This window comes from Stegostoma tigrinum, chromosome 25 (genome assembly GCF_030684315.1).
Source record: "Stegostoma tigrinum isolate sSteTig4 chromosome 25, sSteTig4.hap1, whole genome shotgun sequence".
NCBI lineage: Eukaryota > Metazoa > Chordata > Chondrichthyes > Orectolobiformes > Stegostomatidae > Stegostoma > Stegostoma tigrinum.
This window is the reverse complement of record NC_081378.1, coordinates 52,034,083-52,059,160: the sequence shown is the minus strand read 5'-3', so window position 1 is coordinate 52,059,160 and position 25,078 is coordinate 52,034,083. Positions and strand designations below refer to the sequence as shown.

The window sequence follows — 25,078 nt, the reverse complement described above, 5'->3', positions numbered from 1 at the left end:
GTGGGGTCGGATTGTAAATGGCGGAAGTGTCAGAGGATATTGCGTTGTATCCGGAGGTTGGTAGGGTGGTGTGTGAGAACGAGGGGGATCCTCTTGGGGCGGTTGTGGCGGGGGCGGGGTGTGAGGGATGTGTTGCGGGAAATACGGGAGACGCGGTCAAGGGCGTTCTCGATCACTGTGGGGGGGAAAGTTGCGGTCCTTAAAGAACTTGGACATCTGGGATGTGCGGGAGTGGAATGTCTTATCGTGGGAGCAGATGCGGCGGAGGCGGAGGAATTGGGAATAGGGGATGGAAGTTTTGCAGGAGGGTGGGTGGGAGGAGGTGTATTCTAGGTAGCTGTGGGAGTCGGTGGGCTTGAAATGGACATCAGTTACAAGCTGGTTGCCTGAGATGGAGACTGAGAGGTCCAGGAAGGTGAGGGATGTGCTGGAGATGGCCCAGGTGAACTGAAGGTTGGGGTGGAAGGTGTTGGTGAAGTGGATGAACTGTTCGAGCTCCTCTGGGGAGCAAGAGGCGGCGCCGATACAGTCATCAATGTACCGGAGGAAGAGGTGGGGTTTGGGGCCTGTGTAGGTGCGGAAGAGGGACTGTTCCACGTAACCTACAAAGAGGCAGGCATAGCTGGGGCCCATGCGGGTGCCCATGGCCACCTCCTTAGTCTGTAGGAAGTGGGAGGAGTCAAAAGAGAAGTTGTTGAGTGTGAGGACGAGTTCAGCTAGGCGGATGAGAGTGTCGGTGGAGGGGGACTGGTCGGGCCTGCGGGACAGGAAGAAGCGGAGGGCCTTGAGGCCATCTCCATGCGGAATGCAGGTGTACAGGGACTGGACGTCCATGGTGAATATGAGGTTTTGGGGGCCAGGGAATTGGAAGTCCTGGAGGAGGTGGAGGGCGTGGGTGGTGTCACGGACGTAGGTGGGGAGTTCCTGGACCAAAGGGGAGAAAATGGAGTCCAGATAGGTGGAGATGAGTTCGGTGGGGCAGGAGCAGGCTGAGACGATGGGTCGACCAGGGCAGGCAGGTTTGTGGATTTTGGGAAGGAGATAGAAACAGGCCATGCGGGGTTGGGGAACAATGAGGTTGGAGGCTGTGGGTGGGAGGTCCCCTGTGGTGATGAGGTCATGAATGGTGTTGGAGATGATGGTTTGGTGCTCGGGTGTGGGGTCATGATCGAGGAGGCGGTAGGAGGTGGTGTCGGAGAGTTGGCGTCTGGCCTCGGCGATGTAGAGGTCAGTGCGCCAGAACTGCGGGGACCGCTTTGCAGAACACCTCCGCTCAGTTCGCAACAAACAACTGCACCTCCCAGTCGCAAACCATTTCCACTCCCCCTCCCATTCCCTAGATGACATGTCCATCATGGGCCTCCTGCACTGCCACAATGATGCCACCCGAAGGTTGCAGGAACAGCAACTCATATTCCGCCTGGGAACCCTGCAGCCATATGGTATCAATGTGGACTTCACCAGTTTCAAAATCTCCCCTTCCCCTACTGCATCCCTAAACCAGCCCAGTTCGTCCCCTCCCCCCACTGCACCACACAACCAGCCCAGCTCCTCCCCCCCACCCACTGCATCCCAAAACCAATCCAACCTGTCTCTGCCTCCCTAACCGGTTCTTCCTCTCACCCATCCCTTCCTCCCACCCCAAGCCGCACCCCCAGCTACCTACTAACCTCATCCCACCTCCTTGACCTGTCCGTCTTCCCTGGACTGACCTATCCCCTCCCTACCTCCCCACCTATACTCTCTCCACCTATCTTCTTTACTCTCCATCTTCGGTCAGCCTCCCCCTCTCTCCCTATTTATTCCAGTTCCCTCTCCCCATCCCCCTCTCTGATGAAGGGTCTAGGCCCGAAACGTCAGCTTTTGTGCTCCTGAGATGCTGCTTGGCCTGCTGTGTTCATCCAGCCTCACATTTTATTATCTTGGAATTCTCCAGCATCTGCAGTTCCCATTATCTCTAGGATATTTTCATTGCTACTTTTTAGCTATTGACATTAAATTGACTAAGACCCGTATCTTTAGCAGGTTATGAAGACAATGTCTATAATTTCCATCTACAAAGGTGCAAGGTGAAAATAAAGGAAAATTTTGCCTGTCTTGACTCAGTAAATCTAACCTTTCCCTATTCTTCCCGAAGCAAAAATTGTTTGTATGAAACATTTTTCTTCTTTTCTAAATAGAGTGCACATGAAATGACGCATTTCAGTTTTATATCCAACAGACTTCTTCTAGATTGTTTCCAGGACAAAATTCCTTCCATATAAGAACATATGGTTAGCTTAGTCATAATTCCCAATCAGAAGAACCCACTAACTGCAAAGATGATCACTCATTCATTCCCACTAAAGGTGAGCATCTCTGTCAACCTTGGTTCTCAGAAATGAAGACTCTCAGCATTGTTCACTTAGACTGTCTGGAGTGGAATTCCAACCCATAAGCTCTGACCCATGTAGAATACTACCACTGACCTCGAGATAATTCTTTATATTAAAACTGCAGAGTGGAAATTTGTGAAAGTACATATTTGTTGATTCCAAGGTACCTGCTCATGCTTTTCGAAGTCCAACACTCTTTCTCATAACACTTCATGAACGAATTAAGACATAGAATCCCCAGTAGCACATTCAGCTGGCTACGCCATGGCATTTCTGATATACAAGTTTTGTTGAATTTTTTAAGATGCAGATAGGTACGTACAATTGGACCAAGCATAGTTTGGAAAACTTCCATTGCTTTGTTTTCCAATCTTTCTCTTTGTTTCCTAAACAAAATAATCATAAACATATATCGGTACCACTGAAAGAAAAGTACATCTATAATAAAAGAAATTACACTAACTTTCGAGCATTTTTGAAAATTTTGGATACTTTTGATCAATTGCATTTTCAATGATTTTCAAGCAGTTTGACTACTCAGCAATTAAGCCATATTCACGTAAAGTAACTCAAACAAGAGATTCTTCCAAAAACGAGTCTTCAGCAGCATATATTTCTTCATTATCTCCTTCTACTTTCATATCATAACAGAGCAGGGAGTAAGTTTAAGTAAAGGAGGATTAAAGGAAGGATCACTCCTTCATGAATAGATCCATCCAATGGATATACTAAATTAAATGTTGGCTGGAAAGCATGAAAAATGAAGCAATGAACTATAAAATAAAACCCTAAGACATGGGAATAGGAGTAGGCCATTCAGCCCCTACAGCCTGTTCCACCATTCAATGAGATCATGGATGAATTGTGGCCTAACTCAAAATACCTGCCTTTGGCCCATATCATGGGATCATAGAATCCCTACAGTGTGAAAACAGGCCCTGCAGCCCAACAAGTCCACACTGCCCTACAGAGCATCCCACCCAGACCCATCCCTCTATAACCCACCTGACCTACACATCCCTGAACATCACGGGCAATTTAGCATGGCCAATCCACCTAGCCTGCACATCTTTGGACTGTGGGACGAAACCCACGCAGACACAGGGAGAATGTGCAAACTCCAAAACTTGAGGGTAGAATTGAACCCATGTCCCTGGCACTGTGAGGCAGCAGTGCTCACCACTGAGCCCCACATCCGTTAATGCATTTGCCTAACAAAAATTTATCTTAGCTTTTCAGAGTAACATCCTCATTCAAACCATTTTCAGCTGATTTATCACCGACTTGTCTTCCATCATAAGTGGGATTGTCCACTGATGATTGCACAATGTTCAGCACCATTCACAAATCATCAGATACTGAAGTAATATCAGCAATACATAGACAACATCCATGTTTATGTCAATAGTGGCTAAAACAATATTAACATTACACAAGTATCATTTTAAACTAGTAAAGAATCACATCACCTTCACATGACACTCAATAACATTGTTTTTGTTAAAGCCCTTAAATTTCCCATACGTTATAACTGATCAGAAACTGAACTAGACAAGTCAAACAAATGCAGTGGCTACAACAGCAGGCTAGAAACTGGATATTCTCTGGCAAGCAACTCATCTCCTGATTCCTCAAAGCCTGTGCACTATCTATAAGTCAGGAATGTAATGGAATACTCGCCGGGATGGGTTCAGCTCCAGCAATGCTCGAGAAACTCAACACCATCCAGGATAAAGCATCCTGCTTGACTGGAAGCTTATCCCCCACCCTCAATGTTCACTCACTTTACTTCTAATGCAGAGCATTCCAGCAACTCACCAAGGGATCTTCAACAGCACCTTCTAAAACCCATGAACTCTACAATCCAGGACACCAACAGCAGATAGACAGGAAGTTCCCCTCCAAACAACACACGGTCCTAACTTAAAAATATGTCACCATTCCACGATCACTGGATCAAAATTATGAAACCTCCTTCATTGAGAATGAGTGTACCTACAGCAGACAGACTGCAGTGGTTCCAGAAGATAGCCCAACACCTTCTCAAAGCCATTTAGGAATGGGCAATAAATGCTGGCCCAGACACCATATCCAATGAACAAATGAGAAAAAAGGCATACAGTGGGCTTGGTCTGAAGCAAAATTGAGTGAATATCTGCCCTTCTTTCCTTCAATCATTCCCCTGTGGAGCTGGAATGATTCTACCCTTTATTGACATCAAATTGACACCGACAATGTGACAGGGCTTTTATCTTTTCTGTAAATTTGTTTGGTGTCTTATACATTTAACAATGTTGTAAAAAGACTGGATGTAAAAAACTTGGTATTCCAGAAAATCTACAGATTTCCAATATTACCAGCAACACCAACATGAAGGCAACACAACAAAGCCAAAAAAGAAATGAAGTGAATCTGTGATGGGGATAAAACAATCACATGGCTAGTCAAGATAACAAAGTGTGGGGCTGGATGAACACAGCAGGCCAAGCAGCATCTCAGGAGCACAAAAGCTGACGTTTCGGGCCCAGACCCTTCATCAGAGAGGGGGCTGGGGAGAGGGTTCTGAAATAAATAGGGAGAGAGGGAGAGGCTGACCGAAGATGGAGAGAAAAGAAGATAGGTGGAGAGGAGAGTATGGGTGGGGAGGTAGGGAGGGGATAGGTCAGTCCAGGGAGGACGGACAGGACAAGGGGGTGGGATGAGGTTAGTAGGTAGGAGATGGAGGTGCGGCTTGGGTGGAGGAGGGGATGGGTGAGAGAAAGAACAGGTTAGGGAAGCAGAGACAGGCTGGGCTGGTTTTGGGATGCAGTGGGGGGAAGGGGAGATTTTGAAGCTGGTGAAATCCACATTGATACCATTGGGCTGCAGGATTCCCAAGCAGAATATCAGTTGCTGTTCCTGCAACCTACAGGTGGCATCGTTGTGGCACTGCAGGAGGCCCAGGATGGACATGTCATCTAAGGAATGGGAGCGGGAGTTGAAATGGTTCGCGACTGGGAGGTGCAGTTGTTTACTGCGAACCGAGCGGAGGTGTCCTGCAAAGTGGTTCCCAAGCCTCCGCTTGGTTTCCCCGATGTACAGGAGACCACAACGGGTACAGCGGATGCAGTATACCACATTGGCGGATGTGCAGGTGAACATCTGCTTGATGTGCAAAGTCATCTTGGGGCCTGGGATGGGGCTGAGGGAAGTGGCACTGGGGGCAGGTGTTGCACTTCCTGTGATTGCAGGGGAAAGTGCCGGGTGTGGTGGAGTTGGAGGGGAGTGTGGAGCGGACAAAGGAGTTGCGGAGAGAGTGGTCTCTCCAGAAGGCAGACAAGGGTGGGGTTGTCATAGTCTTCCATTTGCTTGTGGAAAGAAAGAATGGAAGAATAGGGCTAAATATAATGGTGAAAAAATGTTGTGGTCATAAAATAGGATGAATATGCAGCAATGACAGAAATCAAGAAACAATCAAAACCAGTGATTAAAAACTATCCAAACATATATCTGACATCATTATAACATGGAGAAATCTTAGCTACCTTTGTGCATTGGGGTCATTCTTTAAAGCTGGATTGTTGATAAAGTTGTGTAAGAGTTCCTTCATTGTTGCTTTGTCTCTCTTCGGTTTTTTGCTTGGATTCTGAACAGCAAGAAATAATATCAGTAGCATCAAAATTTTAAAATCTCCAAATGAACAGTTCCCTGAATAAATTACTAAATTACATGAATATTGTAAATTAAGACAACATTAACCATCCACACATTTATGTTTAACTTCAGTGACTCCATTAAGAAGTCGGACCTGGCAACATCATTAACCATTCAGTAATCTAAGCAGAGATAGTAAGAACTGCCGATGCTGGAGTCAGAAATAACAGTGTAAAGCTGGAGGAACACAGCAGTCCAGGCAGCATCAGAGGAGTAGGAAAGTTGACGTTTCGGGTCTGGACACTTCTTCAGAAATGGGGAACGGGGTAGGAATCTGGGAAATAAATAGTGAGAGAAGGGTTGGGGTTGGGGAAGGTAGGTGGGACGGGGATAGGTGAGTGCAGGTAGGCAGCAGTGGGGAATGGTCCAGTGAGGTGGGAGGAGCTGATAGGTGGGAGAGAAGACTCTATTTTCTCCCCCACTCATCCTGGAGCTCGCCCACCTACATCTGGGACACCGCCCACACGCTCTGCCTCCTCCAAGACTTCCACTTCCCTGGTCCCCGACACCTCATCTTCAGGGACATCCAGTCCCTGTACGCTTGCATTCCCCACGCGGATGGCTTAAAAAGCCCTCTGCATCTTCCTCTCCTGCAGGCCCAACCAGTCCCCCTCCACCAACACCCTCATCCGCTTAAACAAACTCATCCTTACCCTAAACAACTTCGCCTTCAACTCCTCACACTTCCTGCGGGATACACGCATGGGCCCACGTTATGCCTGCCTCTTCGTATAATATGTGGCACAGTCCGTCTTCCACCACTTCACTGGCACTGTTCCCACCTCTTCCTCCACCACATTAATGACTGTATCGGCGCTGCCTCGTGCTCCCACAAGGAGCTTGAACAGTTCATCAACTTTGCTACCACCTTACACACCAACCTCAAGTTCACATGGAGTATCTCTGATACCTCCACAACATTGGTGAGATCAAGCAGAGGCTCGGAGACTGCTTTGTAGACCACGTGCACTCTCTTCACAACAAACAACACCTTCCAGGCGCGAACCATTTCAACACCCCCTCCTATACCGTGAATGACACGTCCATCCTGAGCCTCCTCCAGTCTCACAATTATGCCACTGGGAAACTGTGCAGCACCTCATATTTCAACTTGGGAGCCTACAGCCCAATGGCCTAAATGTAGATTTTACCAGTTTTAAAATCTCCCCATCCACCCCCAGCCTCATCTCATGACCAAACCTCCCTCTCAACCTGTCCATCTTTTCTCCTAACTATCCGCTCCTCCCACCTCACTGACAAATCCCCATCACTGCCTACCTGCACTCATCCATCGCCATCTCACCTACCTCCCCCAGCCCCACAACCCCTCTCTCTACTTATTTACCAGCTCCCTTCATCCTCCTCCATTTCTGAAAAAGCATCCCGACCCAAAACGACAACCTTCCTACTCCTCTGATGCTGCCTGGCCTGCTGTGTTCCTCCAGCTCCACAATGTGTTATCTCAGTAGTCTAAGCAGTACCTGGTTCAACTTTCAGGGTTGGGCACGTGATGACAGAGAAACTCCTGTTGCTGTGACTGGGTTCAATCAGGTAGTTTACACAATCCATTGAATTTTTGTTTTAACTTGGGCTTGTTTCTGGGGCATAAACAATAAGGAAGATGTTTTGTGGGAGGGTACATTCCTTTATTCACAGGGTAGATTCTTACAGGGGCCTGAAATAAATGGGCTACAGTGGAATTTGTGACAGATTTGCTGTGGTTCAGGGTCTTTCTTGTGGACAGAATTTAGATGTTCTGCGAAGGGGTCATTCACTTTACGATTCATTTCCTAATGTAGCGGATACCATATTGTGAGCAGCGAATGCAGTAGACTACATTGAATGAAGTATAAGTAATGTGCTACTTCACCTGGAAGGTGTGTTTGGGCACTTGGATGCTGAGAAGAGGGCAAGTAAACTGTCAGATGTTAAACATTCTGCAGTTACAGAGGAAGGTGCCCTGGAGTGATGTTGGAGTGAAGGAAGAGTGGTTCTGGATGTCCCAGATGGAAAAGTCCCTGCAGAAGGCTGACAAGGGAGGGGAGGGGAATGTGAGTCTGGTAACAGCTCACTGGAGGTAGCAGAAATGGTGGCTCTATAGAAAACTTCTGTTCTGTCCACAGAAAAACCCTGAGCTTCCAATTGCCTGCTACTTCAACACATCACTCTGTTTCCTGGCCAACATCTCTATCCTAGGTTTGCTGCAGTGTCCAGTGAAGCTCAGCATAAGCTGGAAAAACAGCACCTCATTTTCTAGTTGGGGACCCTGCAGCCCTCTGGACTAAATGCTGAGTTCAATAACTTTTGGGCTTGTACTCAGTTGGCTATTACACATGACCTATTGTCAGCCACTAATAATCCCTATTATAACAATTCATCCTTCTAGTAAGATCGTTATCCACTGTTTTGCCTGTCCAACTGTTCTCTCTCTTTGGGCTCTTATCCCCACATATCATTTACACTTTACCACCTTTCCCCTACCCTATCTTCTGCATATAAACTGACCTTTTCTAGCTAACATCAGTTCTGAGGAAGAATCACTCGACCTGAAATGTTAAGAAGAGTTCTCTTCAATGAAGAGTTGAAATTGGCCTGTCGCAAAAAGTATCACTATAGTTGTTATGGGAGATTTCAACATGTGGGTAGACTGGGAGAATCAGGATGGTACTGGACCACAAGAAAGGGAGTTTGTGGAGTGCCTCCTAGATGGATTCTTAGAACAGCTTGTACTGGAGCCTACCAGGGAGGAGGCAATTCTGGGTGTGGTGTTGTGCAATGAACCGGATTTGATCAGGGACCTCGAAGTAAAGGAGCCATTAGGAGGTAGTGACCATAATATGATAAGTTTTAATCTGCAGTTTGAGAGGGAGAAGGGAGAATCGGAAGTGTCAGTATTGTAGTTGAATAAAGGGAACTATGGAGCTATGAGGGAGGAGCTGGTCAAAGTTCAATGGTACAATACCCTCGCAGGGATGGCAGTGGAAAAACAATGGCAGGTATTCCTGGATATAATGCAGAAGGTGCAGGATCAGTTCATTCCAAAGAGGAAGAAAGATCCTTAGGGGAGGCAGGGGCGGCCGTGGCTGATGAGGGAAGTTAAGAACTCTCTAAAGATAAAAGAGAAGTATAACATAGCAAAGATGAGCTGGAAGCCAGAGGACTGGGAAGTTTTTAAAGAGCAACAGCGGATAACTAAAAAGGCAATTCGCAGAGAAAAAAATGAGGTACGAAGGAAAACTGGCCAAAAATATAAAAGAGGATAGTAAAAGTTTTTGTAGGGATGTGAAAAGAACAAAAATGGTTAAGACTAAAATTGGGCTCTTGAAGTCAGAAACGGGTGAATTTATTATGGGGAACAAGGAAATGGCAGAAGAGTTGAATAGGTACTTTGGATCTGTCTTCACTAGGGAAGACACAAGCAATCTCCCAGATGTAATAGTGGCTGAAGGACCTAGGGTAATGGACGAACTGAAGGGAATTTATATTAGGCAGGAAATGGTGTTGGATAGACTGTTAGGTCTGAAGGCTGATAAGTCCCCAGGGCCTGATGGTCTGCATCCCAGGGTACTTAAGGAGGTGGCTCTAGAAATCGTGGACACGTTGGTAATCATTTTCCAATGTTCTAAGATTCAGGATCAGTTACTGCGGATTGGATGGTGGCTAATGTTGTCCGACTTTTCAAGAAAGGAGGGAGAGAGAAAACAGGAAATTATAGACCGGTTAGACTGACTTTAGAGGTGGGAAAGATGCTGGAGTCAATTATAGAAGATGAAATTATGACTCATTTGGATAGCAGTAACAGGATAAGTCGGAGTCAGCATGGATTTATGAAGGGGAAATCATGCTTGGCTAATCTTCTGGAATTTTCTGAGGATGTATCTATGAAGATGGAACAAGGGAGAATCAGTGGATGTAGTGTACCTGGACTTTCAGAAAGCCTTTGATAAAGTCCCACATAGGAGATTGGTGAACAAAATTAGGGCACATGGTATTGGGGGCAAAATACTGACTTGGGTTGAAAATTGGCTGGCTGCAGGAAGCAAAGAGTAGTGATAAACGGGTCCCTTTTGGAATGGCAGGCAGTGACCAGTGGGGTACCACAAGGTTCGGTGCTGGGACCGCAGCTGTTTACAATATACATTAATGATATAGACGGAGGCATTAAAAGTAATATTAGCAAATTTACTGATGACACAAAGTTGGGTGGCAGTGTGAAATGTGAGGAAGATGTTATGAGAATACTGGGTGACTTGGACAGGGTAGGTGAGTGGATGGATGCATGGCAGTTGCAGTTTAAGGTGGATAAGTGTGTGGTCATCAACTTTGGTGGCAAGAAAAGGAAGGCAGATTACTATCTAAATGGAGTCAAGTTAGGTAAAGGGGAAGTACAACGAGATCTAGGTGTTCTTGTACATCAGTCAATGAAAGCAAGCATGCAGGTACAGCAGGCAGTGAAGAAAGCTAATGGCATGTTGGCCTTCATAACAAGAGGAATTGAGTACAGGAGCAAAGAGGTCCTTCTGCAGCTGTACAGGCCCTGGTGAGACCGCACCTGGAGTATTCTGTGCAGTTTTGGTCTCCAAATTTGAGGAAGCACATTCTTGCTATTGAGGGAGTGCAGTGTAGGTTCACGAGCTCAATTCCCGGAATGGCGGGACTATCATATGTTGAAAGATTGGAGCGACTGGGCTTGTATACACTTTAGTTTAGAAGGATGAGAGGGGATCTGATTGAGACGTATAAGATTATTAAGGGATTGGACATTCTGGAGGCAGGAAGCATGTTTCCGCTGATGGGTGAGTCCAGAACCAGAAGACACAGTTTAAAAATAAGTGGTAGGCCATTTAGAACAGAGTTGAGGAAAAACTTCTTCATCCAGAGAGTGGTGGATATATGGAATGCTCTGCCCCAGAAGGCAGTGAAGGCCAACTCTCTGAATATTTTCAAGAAAGAAATTGATAGAGCTCTTAAAGATAGTGGAATCAAGCGTTATGGGGATAAGGCAGGAACAGGATACTGATTGAGGATGATCAGCCATGATCATAATGAATGGTGGTGCTGGCTCGAAGGGCCGAATGGCCTACTCCAGCAACTATTGTCTATTGTCTATTAATTTTGATTTATCTTCACAGATGCTGCCAAGCCTGCCGAGCTTTTCCATCAATTTCTGTTTTTGTAGGTAAAATCTGATATTTATCTTTCCATTCCAGTGAGCCGAGTTCACAGAAAAAAATGTTTCAAACTGCAAATGCAGCCACCTGTTTGCAACGCCAATTTGACCGCTAACAATGCAGCTTATTCAGCCAATGACTGGGTCGCTGTGTGTTGCAGATGAGGCAAGAATTTAGTGCATCCTTCAGGCTGGTGACATTAACAAAGACAGTTTGTAGTGCTTTCCTGAGGATGACCAAGAAATTGATAAAGAATGGGAAAAAAGAGAATATGAATGTAAGAGAGAGATAAACAGAAAGGTCGACTGCATAAGCTTTTTAGGGGTGTGAATATGAAACTAGGCAAGTAGGCACAGGCAATAAATGCTGGCCAGCCAGTGACATCCATTCCCGAGTGAATAAAACATTATTAACAAGGACAAATATAGATCTGTTACATGTAGAGACAGGAGAATTGGATAGAGAATAAGGAAATGACAGGGAGACTAAACAATTATTTCATGTCAGTCTTTACAGAGGAAGATAGAGAAGATTTCCCAGATGGGAACGACAATCTTGAGAAAATTGGGACCTAAAAGAGATTAACGAAAAGGCAATACTTAACAAATTAAGTGGATTGAAGATTGATAAATATCCTGGATCAGAAGGGATCAATCCCAGCGTGTTGAAGCAGGAAGGCATAGAGATAGTGGATGCATTAGTGGCTACTTTTCAAAATTCTATAGATTCTGGAAAAGTTTCTGCCAACTGGACAGTAGCAAATCTAACTCCACTATTTAAGAAGGAAGAGAGAGAAAGAAACTGGAGAACAATAGAACTGTCAGTTTGAAGTCAGTAGCAGGGAAAATGTTGAATTTATTACAAAAGATGTGATAACTAGACGATTAGAAAATAATGACATAATTGGGTAGAGTCAACATGGATTTACAAAAGGGAAACCATGTTCAACACACCTGTTGGAGTTTTCTAAGAGCTTTATCTATTGTGTAGATAAAGAAGAATAAGTCAATCTAGTTCTTTAGGTTTCCATAAGTTTATTGATATAGTCTCTTAAGATAATCCAACAAGGAGAGTTGAAGACGACTGGGTCTGCGTTTGCTATAGTTTCAAAAATGAGGCGTAATCACACCAAAGCATAAAAAAACTCTCAAAAGGTCTGACAGGATGGATGAAAATAGGGTATTTCCCCTTGTTGATGGGGAAGAGGCCAGGGTATGAAATTGTTGACCTCTGTAGTGAGTCTGAAGGGCTATAAGTGTATCGTCAAAGGATGAGTTGCTGTTCGTCAAATTTCAGTGGAACAGGGTGTGGCACCTAGCAGGAGCAGAGCAGAGAAATAATGTAACAAATGAAGAGAAATTTGGAATTACATTTGCAGACAGAAAGAAATTGTTCCACAAACTGGTAGTTGTCTGGTCTTCCCACTGGAGAAGAAACTGTTATAAATATATTCCATATTAACCACTAATTGGGCCCCAACTGGATTATTGTGGTAAATTATGGCCACCATAGCTTATAAAAAAGGACACAAAGATTTTGGCAAACGTACATAGGAGATTTACTGGAATACGTTCTGGAATGAGGATTAAAAGTTTCTTTCATTGAGCAAAGAAACTCAGGTTATGTCCGAATATACTCAAGGGCTGGGAAGAAACTAAATGTGAGTGTTCAATGCCACTAAGGCTTTAGATATAGTAAATGAACAGAAACTGTTTCCAATTGCAGAATAGTCAACAACCAGCCATTCAACATGACGGCAAAAAGAACATCAGGTAACATGGAGAAACTGTACTTTAAGGTGAGAATTTGGAATGCACTGCCTTATAGGGCAATTGAAGCAGATAAAATAAATTATTTCCAAAACAGAACCAAACATATACTGAAAGAGAAGAAATCATAGGAATATGCCAAAAAACTTGATTGCAACCAATGGATTACTCTTTCAAAAGACCAATGCAGTCTTGACAGGATAAAGGTCTTCTCTTTTTCTGTTCTTCTTAATCTTGATAAGCCTGCTAGATGGTTAATATTCTCTGCCTTCTTTATTTAGGTGTCTTATTTCCAGCAGAAAGATAACGTGTTTCTGCCAACATCATGCATTAAAAATATTAATAACTTTACTGGCAGCACAGCACCTCACAAAATGTATCCTGTGAGAATCTTTGCAATTCTGCAGTTCCTCACATTATTCTCTAAACATTAAGTCACAACAGATTTCAGCTTTTTAATAACCCTCAATATAAAACACCTACTCTTCTGTAAGAACTGTGCATGCTGTGAGAAATCCAACCAGTGAAGTCTTTATTCTTTCATGCTTTGTGGGCATTACTTACTGTCAGTAATGAGGCCAGTACTTACTGTCCACTTCGAATTGCCCCACAAACAAATTGGCTTGTTAGGCCTTTTTGAGTAATGATAAGATTAACTACATTGCTGTGAGTCTCAAGTCATATTTTGGCTAGACTAGGTTGGCAGAGTTCCTTACTTAAATGAAGGAAACTGTTAAAATCAGACACCTTTGTTCAAGAAATGATAATAGTTTCATGGTCCTTATCTCTAAGGCTAGTACTTTCTTAAATATTCCAGACTTATTCATCAAACTTAAATTCTAACAGTTGCTGTAGTGGGATTTGTCTCCACAACATGTGCTTCTGCATTACCAATCCAATGACATAATCACCATCCCCAGTCAGAAATCACACAAAGAATACGAGCTGCAACTTACATTGTGATACTCCAGCACAACTACTGCATTTTTCAAAGGTTTGACTGCACTTTTTTTTCCAGGTGTTTTCCTTGACCCAAGAAGAACACTGTTCCGCCTGTTCAGTTAAACAAAAATATTCTTACGCATTTAGGAAAGCAAACAAAGACCCAATTAACATGTTGATGGGCACCACAGCCCTGATATTTACGGGGGACAGCTTGATATAGAACTGGGTTGAATGTAGAAGCCAGAATATGGGTGGTGAAGGGTTGCTTTTCAGACCGGAGGCCTGTGACCAGCAGTGTGCCACAAAGATTGGTACTGGGGTCCACTACTTTTTGTCGTTTATATAAATGACTTGGATGTGAATATAGGCAGTACGATTAGTGAGTTTGCAGATCACACCAAGGAGATGCAGTGAACAGCAAAGAAGGTTACCTCAGAATATAATGGGACCTTGATCAGATGGGCCAATGGGCCAAGGAGTGGCTTTGGAGTTTAACTTGAATGAATGTGAGGTGCTGCATTGTGGAAAGGCAAATCAGGGCAGGATTATACACTGATGGTAAGGTCCTGGGGAGCGTTGCTGAACAAAGGACCTTGGAAATGCAGATTCATAGTACCTTGAAAGTGGAGTCCCAGGTAGAAAGGATAGAGAACAAGGTGTTTGTGTGCTTGCCTTTATTTGTCATTACATTTCAGTGTAGGAGTTGGGAAGCCATGTTGTGGCTGTATAGGTCATTGGTTAGGCCACTTTTGGATTACTGCATGCAGTTTTGGTCTCCCTGCTTACAGGAAGGAAGTTGTGAAACTTGAAAGGGTTCAGAAAAGATTTACAAGGATGTTGCTAGGGTTGGAGGGTTTGAGCTACAGGGAGAGGCTGAATAGGCTGGAGCTATTTTCCCTGGAGTGTTTGAGGTTAAGGGGACCGGAATTTTAGCTCCTTTTAAACAGGCAGTTTAAGCACAAAATTTATTGCGGGCCTGGCAGCCTGCTGGGTTTGGAACTATGATATTTTATAATTCTTCAGTGTGGTACAGAGTGGCATGGATCATTCTGAGGCTAAGGTCCTGCATCCTGCAATAAAGGAAGTGATGATGGTATGAGGTGTGAGCTGACTATGATAAATGGGAGATGTCACTTAAGGGGATGATAGTAGAAAAAGAAATGGCAAACATTGAGAACAAGAACAAAGAACTAAAAAAGTTACAGCACAGGAACAGACCCTCCAAGCCTGCGCTGATCCAGATCCTATATCTAAACCTGTCGCCTATTTTCCAAGGATCTGTGTCCCTCTGCTCCCTGCTCATTCATGTATCTGTCTAGATACATCTTAAATTGCGCTATCGTGCCCGCCTCTACCACTTCCGCTGGCAATGCATTCCAGGTACCCGCCACCCTCTGCGTAAAGAACTTTCCATGCATATCTCCCATAAACTTGCCCCCTCTCACTTTGAGCTCATGACACCTATTAATCGCGTCCCCCACTCTGGGAAAAAGCTTCTTGCTATCCCCTCTGTCTGCACCTGTCATGATTTTGTAGACCTCAATCAGATCTCCCCTCAATCTCCGTCTTTCTAATGTAAATAATTCAAATCTACTCAACCTCTCTTCATAGCTAGCACCCTCCATACCAGGCAACATCCTGGTGAACCTCCTCTGCACCCTCTCCAAAGCATCCACATCTTTTTGGTAATGTGGCGACCAGAACTGTACGCAGTACTCTAAATGTGGTCAAACTAAAGTCCTACACAACTGTAACATGACCTGCAACTCTTGTACTCAATACCCCGTCTGATGAATGAAAGCATGCCGCATGCCTTCTTGACCACTCTATCGACCTGCATTGCCACCTTCAGGATACTCCAAGATCTCTGTGCATCAATTTCCCCCAGGGCTTTTCCATCTACCATATAGTTTGCTCTTGAATTGGATCTTCCAAAATACATCGCCTTGCATTTGCCTGAATTGAGCTCCATCTGTCATTTCTCCGCCCAGCTCTCCAATCTATCTATATTCTGCTGCATTCTCCGACAGTCCCCTTCACTATCTGCTACTCCACCAATCTTTATGTCATCTGCAAACTTGCTAATCAGACCATCTATACCTTCCTCCACATCATTTATGTGCATCACAAACAACAGTGGTCCCAGCACAGATCCCTGTGGAACTCCACTGGTCACACTTGTCCATTTTGAGAAACTCCCTTCCATTACTACTCTCTGTCTCCTACTGCCCAGCCAGTTCTCTATCCATTTAGCTAGTACATCCGGGACCCCATGCAACTTCACTTTCTCCATCCCCAGCCTACCATGGGGAACCTTATCAAATGCCTTACTGAAGTGCACGTATATGACATCCACACCCTTCCCTCATCTATTAACTTTGTCACTTCCTCAAAGAATTCTATCGAGTTGGTAAGACATGACTTTCCCTGCACAAAACCATGCTGCCTATCACTAATAAGCCCATTTTCTTTCAAATGTAAATAGATCCCATCCCTCAGTATCTTCTCCAACAGCTTCCCTACCACTGACATCAGGCTCATCAGTCTATAATTCCCTGGATTATCCTTGCTAGCCTTCTTAAACAAGGGGACAACATTAGCAATTCTCCTGTCCTCTGGGACTTCACCCGTGTTCAAGGATGCTGCAAAGATATCTCTTAAGGCCCCAGCTATTTCCCCTCTCATTCCCCTCTCACTTCCCTCAGCAACCTGGGATAGATCCCATCCGGACCTGTGGACTTGTCCACTCTAATGTCTTTTAGAATACCCAACACATTCCCCCTCCTTATACTAACTTGACCTAGAGTAATCAAACATCTATCCCTAACCTCAACATCCTTCATGTCCCTCTCCTCGATGAATACCAATGCAAAGTACTCATTAAGAATCTCACTCATTTTCTCTAACTCCTCGCATAATTTCCCTCCTTTGTCCTTGAGTTGGCCAACCCTTTCTCTCGTTACCCTCTTGCTCCTTATATACGAATAAAGGGCTGTGGGATTTTCCTTAGCCCTGTTTGCTAAAGATATTTCATGACCCTATTTAGCCCTCTTAATTGCTCATTTCAGATTGGTCGTATTTTCCCGATATTCTTCCGAGGCTTCGTCTGTTTTCAGTCGTCTAGACCTATGTATGCTTCCTTTTTCCTCTTAGCTAGTCTCACAATTTAACCTGTCATCCATGGTTCCCTAATCTTGTCCTTTCTATCCCTCATTTTCACAGGGACATGTCTGTCCTGCACTCTCATCAACCTCTCTTTAAAAGCCTCCCACATAACAAATGTGGATTTACCCTCATACAGCCGCTCCCAATCCACATCTCCCAGCTCCTGCCGAATTTTGCTATAGTTGGCCTTTCCCCAGTTTAGCATCTTCCTTTAGGACCACTCTTGTCTTTGTCCATGAGTATTCTAAAACTTACAGAATTGTGATAACTATTCCCAAAGTAATCCCCTACTGAAACTTCAGCCACCTGGCTGGGCTCATTCCCCAACTGCAGGTCCAGTATGACCCCTTCCCGAGTTGGACGATTGACATGTTGCCCCATAATACCCTCCTGATGCTCCTTACAAAATCTGCTCCATCTAAACCCCTAACACTAAGTGAATCCCAGTCAATGTTGGGAAAATTAAAATCTCCCATCACCACCACCCGTTTAAGATTTAAGATTACATGGCGACACCGCAACAATTGGTTCATTCCTGTCTGGCACAAAAATTAAACAGGAAATGTGGCCCAACAAGAGCTAACAAACAAAATTAGCGATTGTATTAGATCCAAGGAAGCAGCATAGAAATTAGCCAAAAAAGGAACAGACCTAAGGACTGGGAGCAGTTTAGATTTCAGCAGGGAAGCCACAGATTCAGAGGGGTAAACAGAGTACAAAGTGAGCTTCTGGAGAACAATAAAAACTGATTAGACATGAGTTAGGAAGCATGGACTGGGAGCAGTTGTTCCATGGTAAGGGAACTATAGACATGTGGAGACGGTTTAAGGAACAGTTGTTGGGAGTGATGAGTAAATATGTCCCTCTGAGACAGGCAAGAAGGGGTAAGATTAAGGAACCTTGGATGACGAGAGCGGTCGAGCTTCTAGTGAAAAGGAAGAAGGTAGCTTACATAAGGTGGAGGAAGCTAGGGTCAAGTTCAGCTAGAGAGGATTACATGCAGGCAAGGAAGGAGCTCAAAAATGGTCTGAGGAGAGCCAGGAGGGGGCACGAGAAAGGCTTGGCAGAAGGAATCCGGGAAAACACAAAGGCATTTTACACTTACGTGAGGAATAAGAGAATGGTCAAAGAAAGAGTAGGGCCGATCAGGGATAGCATAGGGAACTTGTGTGTGGAGTCTGAGGAGGTAGGGGAAGCCCTAAATGAGTTTTTTTGCTTCTGTCTTTACGAAAGAAACCAACTTTGTAGTGAATGAAACCTTTGAAGAGCAGGTGTGCATGCTGGAATGGATAGAGATAGACGAAGCTGATGTGCTGAAAATTTTGTCAAACATTAAGATTGACAATTCGCCAGGCCCGGATCAGATTTGTCCTCGGCTGCTTTGGGAAGCGAGAAATGCAATTGCTTCGCCACTTGCGAAGATCTTTGCATCCTCGCTCTCCACTGGAGTCGTACCTGAGGACTGGAGAGAGGCAAATGTAATTCCTCTCTTCAAGAAAGGAAATAGGGAAATCCCCGGCAATTATAGACTGGTAAGTCTCACGTCTGTCGTCTGCAAGGTGTTGGAAAGGATTCTGAGGGATAAGATTTATGACCATCTGGAAAGGCATGGCTTGATCAAATACAGTCAACACGGCTTTGTGAGGGGTAGGTCATGCCTTACAAACCTTATCGAGTTTTTTGAGGCTGTGACTAGAAAGGTTGATGAGGGTCGAGCTGTGGATGTGGTGTATGTGGACTTCAGAAAGGCATTTGATAAGGTTCCCCATGGTAGGCTCATTCAGAAGGTCAGGAGAAATGGGATACAGGGGAACTTAGCTGCTTGGATACAGAATTGGCTGGCCAACAGAAGACAGCGAGTGGTAGTAGAAGGAAAATATTCTGCCTGGAAGTCAGTGGTGAGTGGAGTTCCACAGGGCTCTGTCCTTGGGCCTCTACTGTTTGTAATTTTATTAATGACTTGGACGAGGGAATTGAAGGATGGGTCAGCAAGTTTGCAGACGACACAAAGGTCGGAGGTGTCATTGACAGTGTAGGGGGCTGTTGTAGGCTGCAGCGGGACATTGACAGGATGCAGAGATGGGCTGAGAGGTGGCAGATGGAGTTCAACCTGGATAAATGCGAGGTGATGCATTTTGGAAGGTCGAATTTGAAAGCTGAGTACAGGATTAAGGATAGGATTCTTGGCAGCGTGGAGGAACAGAGGGATCTTGGTGTGCAGATACATAGATCCCTTAAAATGGCCACCCAAGTGGACAGGGTTGTTAAGAAAGCATATGGTGTTTTGGCTTTCATTAACAGGGGGATTGAGTTTAAGAGTCGTGAGATCTTGTTGCAGCTCTATAAAACTTTGGTTAGACCGCACTTGGAATACTGCGTCCAGTTCTGGGCGCCCTATTATAGGAAAGATGTGGATGCTTTGGAGAGGGTTCAGAGGAGGTTTACCAGGATGCTGCCTGGACTGGAGGGCTTATCTTATGAAGAGAGGTTGACTGAGCTCGGTCTCTTTTCATTGGAGAAAAGGAGGAGGAGAGGGGACCTAATTGAGGTGTACAAGATAATGAGAGGCATAGATAGAGTTGATAGCCAGAGACTATTTCCCAGGGCAGAAATGGCTAGCACGAGGGGTCATAGTTTTAAGCTGGTTGGTGGAAAGTATCGAGGGGATGTCAGAGGCAGGTTCTTTACGCAGAGAGTTGTGAGAGCATGGAATGCGTTGCCAGCAGCAGTTGTGGAAGCAAGGTCATTGGGGTCATTTAAGAGACTGCTGGACATGTATATGGTCACAGAAATTTGAGGGTGCATACATGAGGATCAATGGTCGGCACAACATTGTGGGCTGAAGGGCCTGTTCTGTGCTGTACTGTTCTATGTTCTATGTAAAAGTTTCTAAAGGTTAATAAGAGGAAAAGGATGAGTGAAGAAAGATGCAGATCTGCTGCAGTCAGAAACAGGGGAAGTTACAGGGCAAGTTACAATGGGAAACAAAGAGATGACCAACCAATTAAATACATATTTTGATTCTGTCTTTTAAATAACATCTCTAAAATGTTGGGTAGTTTAGTAAGACGGTGGAAATAAAGGGAATCAGTATCAGTAGTAAGCTTCTGTCAGGGAAATTTATGGGATTAAAGGACAATACATCTCCAGCACCCAATAATCTATATCCAGAGTACTTAAGGAAGTGGCCCTAGAAATACTGGATGTATTTGTGGTTGGCTTCCAAGATTCTACAGGCTCTGGGACAGATCCCGTGGATTGGAGGATAGCTAGTGTAACCCCACTATTTTTTTTTAAATGGAGGTACAGAGGAAACAGAGTTATAGACTAATTACCTGACATCAGTAGCAGGAAAAATGCTAAAGTCCATTATAAAAGATTTAACAGTAGAACATTTGGAAAACTGGATTGGTCAGTCACCACAGATTTATGAAAAGAAAATTATGCTTGATAAATCAATTGGAATTTTTGATAATGTAACTAGTAGAATTAATAAGTGGTAGCCAATGGATGTGGTTTATTTGGACATTCAGAAGGCTTTCAATAAGGTTCCACATAATAGACTACCATGTAAAATTAAAGCACATGGAATTTGGGAACAGTTGTATGAAACAGATACAGAATTGTTTGGCAGACAGGAAACAGAAGGTAGCAATAAACAGAGATAATGGGAACTGCAGATGCTGGAGATTCCAAGATAATAAAATGTGAGGCTGGATGAACACAGCAGGCCAAGCAGCATCTCAGGAGCACATATACAGATTGCTTTCCCAGAGGCAGCCACTGACTAATAGGTTATGACAATGATCAGCGCTTGGACCCCAACTATTTACAATGAATATGCAATGATTGGAACCAACTAGGCCTAGTTACTATAAGATCCTTGAATGGGGTTGTCAGTCTGGGCCAATCAGGAAAACCCTGGCTGACCAGCATAAACAGTGGATTTAGAATTCCCTCAGTTGTGGGGTCTGACTTTGAGCTGGCTAGCCACAGTCAGTGTACTGTGCACAAACAAACAAACAAATAAATAAATAATGAGTGACTTGGTAATGGGGATATTGGATTCTGTGAAGTTATTTCAGTGGTGATGGGAGAAAACAGTATGTGCCTGAGAACATTCACTTACAACAGTCATCTTGGAGTTATGGTATGTATGTCTGGCAACATGCCTTTACTTGTGAAGTTTGGCTCATTTGGTCCTACTGTCAAAGACTGAGCTAGTATGTGGGAAGAATGCGATTTTTTTTTTTCTGGGCAAATGACACTGGGGCAGATGCAAAGCAGTGAGTAATCCTTACAACTGCTCGTGGACCAGCAGCATTTTCAGTTTAAGGGGCTTAACTGTTCCAGAGGCACTAGACAGTAAAATCTTCCAAGAGTTGCTGGAGTTGGTTAAGAAACACTATGACCCGAAACCTCCTAATTCTGAGATGTTATCAGTTTTATTCAGTTGTTAGAGAAACTGGGGAAGCTATGTTGGGATTTTTGAAGAGGTTGAGATGACTATCAGAAGCATGTGATTTTGGGTTAACCCTGAATAAGGTGCTGAAAGACCATTTGCTATATGGGATTAATGATGCAATCATGTAAAAGCACCTAATACCTGAAGCCCAACTAGACTTCAAATAGGTGCTACAACTGGACTGTTCATTTGAAAATGCAGCATGTGGAGCATGGGGGCTTCAGTGTGTCACAATGGAAACGGACACCCTCACCTGTCTGACAGAGCTTGGGAACACCACCTGAGTGTTGGCAATTGCAGAGCCTTATTGGCATATCCCAAGCAGAGAGATGCTAGGCCAGCTCACGGCAGAAGCCCACAACAAAGCCAAGCCTTGGCCAAGTAGCTAAAACGTTCTTCAGGATCTGAGCTGGCAAGTCATTGTATCAGAGATAATGGGAACTGCAGATGCTGGAGAATTCCAAGATAATAAAATGTGGGGCTGGATGAACACAGCAAGCCAAGCAGCATCTCAGGAGCACAAAAGCTGACATTTCGGGCCTCTGATGAAGGGTCTAGGCCCGAAACGTCAGCTTTTGTGCTCCTGAGATGCTGCTTGGCCTGCTGTGTTCATTCAGCCTCACATTTTATTATCTTGGCAAGTCATTGTAGTTGTTCCCAGTATGTGATCTCGAGACAACAAAGGAATCCTACAGGCCTGACTTGAGTAAGAAAACTCGTAGCCTGGTACCCAGGAGAGTGCACGTCCTGGAAAGTCCACCTACATATGGGTTGGAACAACTAAATTGCTCAGTGACATCCAAATTGGAACAGATTAAAATTAATGTTTGGTTAAATGGTCACCCAGTTCCCATGGAAATCCCTACTGTCACAGCTGTATCTTGGTTGCAGAATCTGTCTTTAACAAGATTTGTGCACCCTTATGTTTGCACAAGACTGCAGCTGGACTGAGAACATACACTGGGGAACCATTGCAGATTTAGATTTTGACTTTGGTTATAGTCTTCAATGAGAAGTAGTTAGTCCAGTTACCACTGATGGTAGTAAAAAGCTGAGCCACAAACCTACAGGGGGGAGGGGGCGCGGTGGAATTGGTTGGAAAAGATTCACCTGGATTGGCTCAACATTTTTTGATGAGAAATGGCTTCCTCAGTGAAATACCCAGGAGTATTTCAGGAAGAGATTGGGACTGTCAAAGGAGATAAAGCCACATTACATGACCAGGAAGAAATTCCGAGATTTTTGCAAAACCCCCTGGTGCCATTTGCCTTTGTGGAAATCATGAGGCTGGAGAATGAAGGAATCATCAAATCAGTGCAATTTGCAGAATGGGCAGCACCAGTTATGCTGATTGTGAAGCCTGTCAGCTCAGTTTGCCTTTGTGGGGATTTTAAGCAAATGTTAAACTGCTTCTCGCAGCTGGATAAATACCTATTTCTTTGCATAGGGAACTTGTACACCAAGTTTGGGGGTGGGGGGGAGGTGGTGCTGCTGTCCTTTTACAAAGCTGCACTTGAGCCATGCCTACTTGCAATTGTGACTGGATGAGGAGTCCCAGGGGTACACCACAGTTCATATCCATAAGGGTTCATATCAATAGACAAGACGGTGTCATTTGGGCTATCATCAGCCTACATCCTTTTCCAATGGATTATGGAGAGCATTTTACCAGCGTTACCTCAGGTTGCCATTTATCTGGATGACATACTATTAACCAAGAAGGCCAATAAACAGCACATGGAGAATTTGGACATAGTGCTCAAACGTTTCTACCAGGTGGGCGTACGCCTCAGAAGAGAAAAACATGTGCTCCAGGCAGCCTGAGTGACCTACTTGGCTTACAGAGTCAATAAGACTGGGCAATGCCCATTGGAAGAGAAAGTGAGGGCAATCAAAGGAGCCCTGGAATCCATATCTGTACTGGAGCTTGGGATTTTCTTTGGGTCAGTAATTACTGTGGAAAATTCATATGTAACAAGGCATCCATCTAGGCACCCTTACAACTGCTAGTTGAAAAGGGTCAGCCTTGGAAATGGTCGCGTAGCCGGTAAGTAGCTTTCAGGGAAGTGAAAAGGCAGTTCATGAGGTGCTTTGAGAGGCTGGTCATGGCCCACATCAACTCCAGTCTCCCAATCTGCCTCGATCCCCTACAATTTGTTTACTGACAACAGGTCCACAGAGGATGCCATATCCCTCGGCCTGCACTCATCCCTGGAACGTCTGGACAACAAAGATGCCTACAGCAGACTCCTTCTTGTTGACTACAGCTCTGCCTTCAACACCATTATCTCCTCCAGACTGATTCGAAAACTGCGTAACATCGGTCTAGCCTCCACCTTCTGCAACTGGATCCTCAACTTTCTGACCCATAGTCCGCGTATTAGTGAGGATAGGTAACTGCATCTCCTCCTCAATAACCCTCGACACTGGAACACCCCAAGGATGCATATTCAGCCGCCTACTGTACTCCCTGCGACCGACATCAAAGACACATTGCACTCTGGTAATGATCTCCTACAACCTATTCCGTCAGATGGAAGACACAGAAGCCTGAACACATGCATCAGCACGTTCAAGAACAGCTTCTTTCCAGCCATTAGCAGACTGTTGAGTGGACTCTAGCCTCAAATAATGTAACCTGTATGCCTCTCAGTCTTTCTGATCTGTACATCTGCTGCTTGCTGTGATCTTCCTGTAAACAAAGTTTTTCCACTGTATTTTGGTACACATGATGATAAATCAATAAAATCAAATCATCAGGTATAATCATCTAAGGTGATGGTCCACTGTGGTCCAAAGTGAGAGGTACTGCTAAACCTGCAATGCCTCCCTGTACGGTATTGCACCAGTTAAACCTGATATTTGCGAACCTGAGGGTCAAGTAAAATGGCAGCAGGAACACCAATGCCGGCTACATGCCTCCTCTAAGCAAGACAATTTGATTCCGGGGATGAAGTTTGGTCCCAGAACCTTGGAAATGGCCCTGTCCATACAAAGCAAAGTTGATGCAAGATCAGGTCCCACGATTCAAAGTTCAGATAGGTGATACATTCCTGAACAAACACATGGAGCACCTGAAAGCTGTTACCTTACAAACGGGACAGGAGCAAAACATACCAAAGGCCTCTCAAAAACAGCAAGAAGGCCTGTCAGAAACTGTAGGTTCACCCCCTTCATCCAATGTCGAGGGAACCTCCAGAGTCCAAGAGGGATGCAGCCTTGATACTACGGCCACCAGAAGAATAGGAGGAAATTCCCGAGATGCTCCAGACACAAATGACTGACTGCAGATTGGTACATTCTGTCTGTGTCTGAGCCCAAGTCAGCGGAACTGGTCTTGGGGCAAAAATGCTGCAAGAAAAGTTATGAGAGAAAGACCATTCCTATTTCCCCGGACTTGGCAGGGAGGGATGTAGTGACTGGAACTATTAGATCTCGCTAACTATGAGATCCTGGATTGGGTTTGTTAACCTGGGGTTCTTAACCTGGCCCAAT

General features: G+C 44.6%; 1 protein-coding gene across 1 annotated transcript in view; it reads right to left on the bottom strand.

The window, feature by feature from the left end:
- The window catches only part of LOC125463059 (cilia- and flagella-associated protein 54-like), a 437,943-nt gene that overhangs the window by 210,395 nt on the left and 202,470 nt on the right, over positions 1-25,078 (bottom strand). The window contains exons 32-34 of the mRNA XM_048553715.2: positions 13,965-14,061; positions 5,900-6,000; positions 2,543-2,761 (exon numbers count right to left, since the gene is read on the bottom strand). Coding sequence (XP_048409672.2) covers positions 2,543-2,761; positions 5,900-6,000; positions 13,965-14,061 — 417 coding nt within the window. The remainder of the gene's footprint in view (positions 1-2,542; positions 2,762-5,899; positions 6,001-13,964; positions 14,062-25,078) is intronic.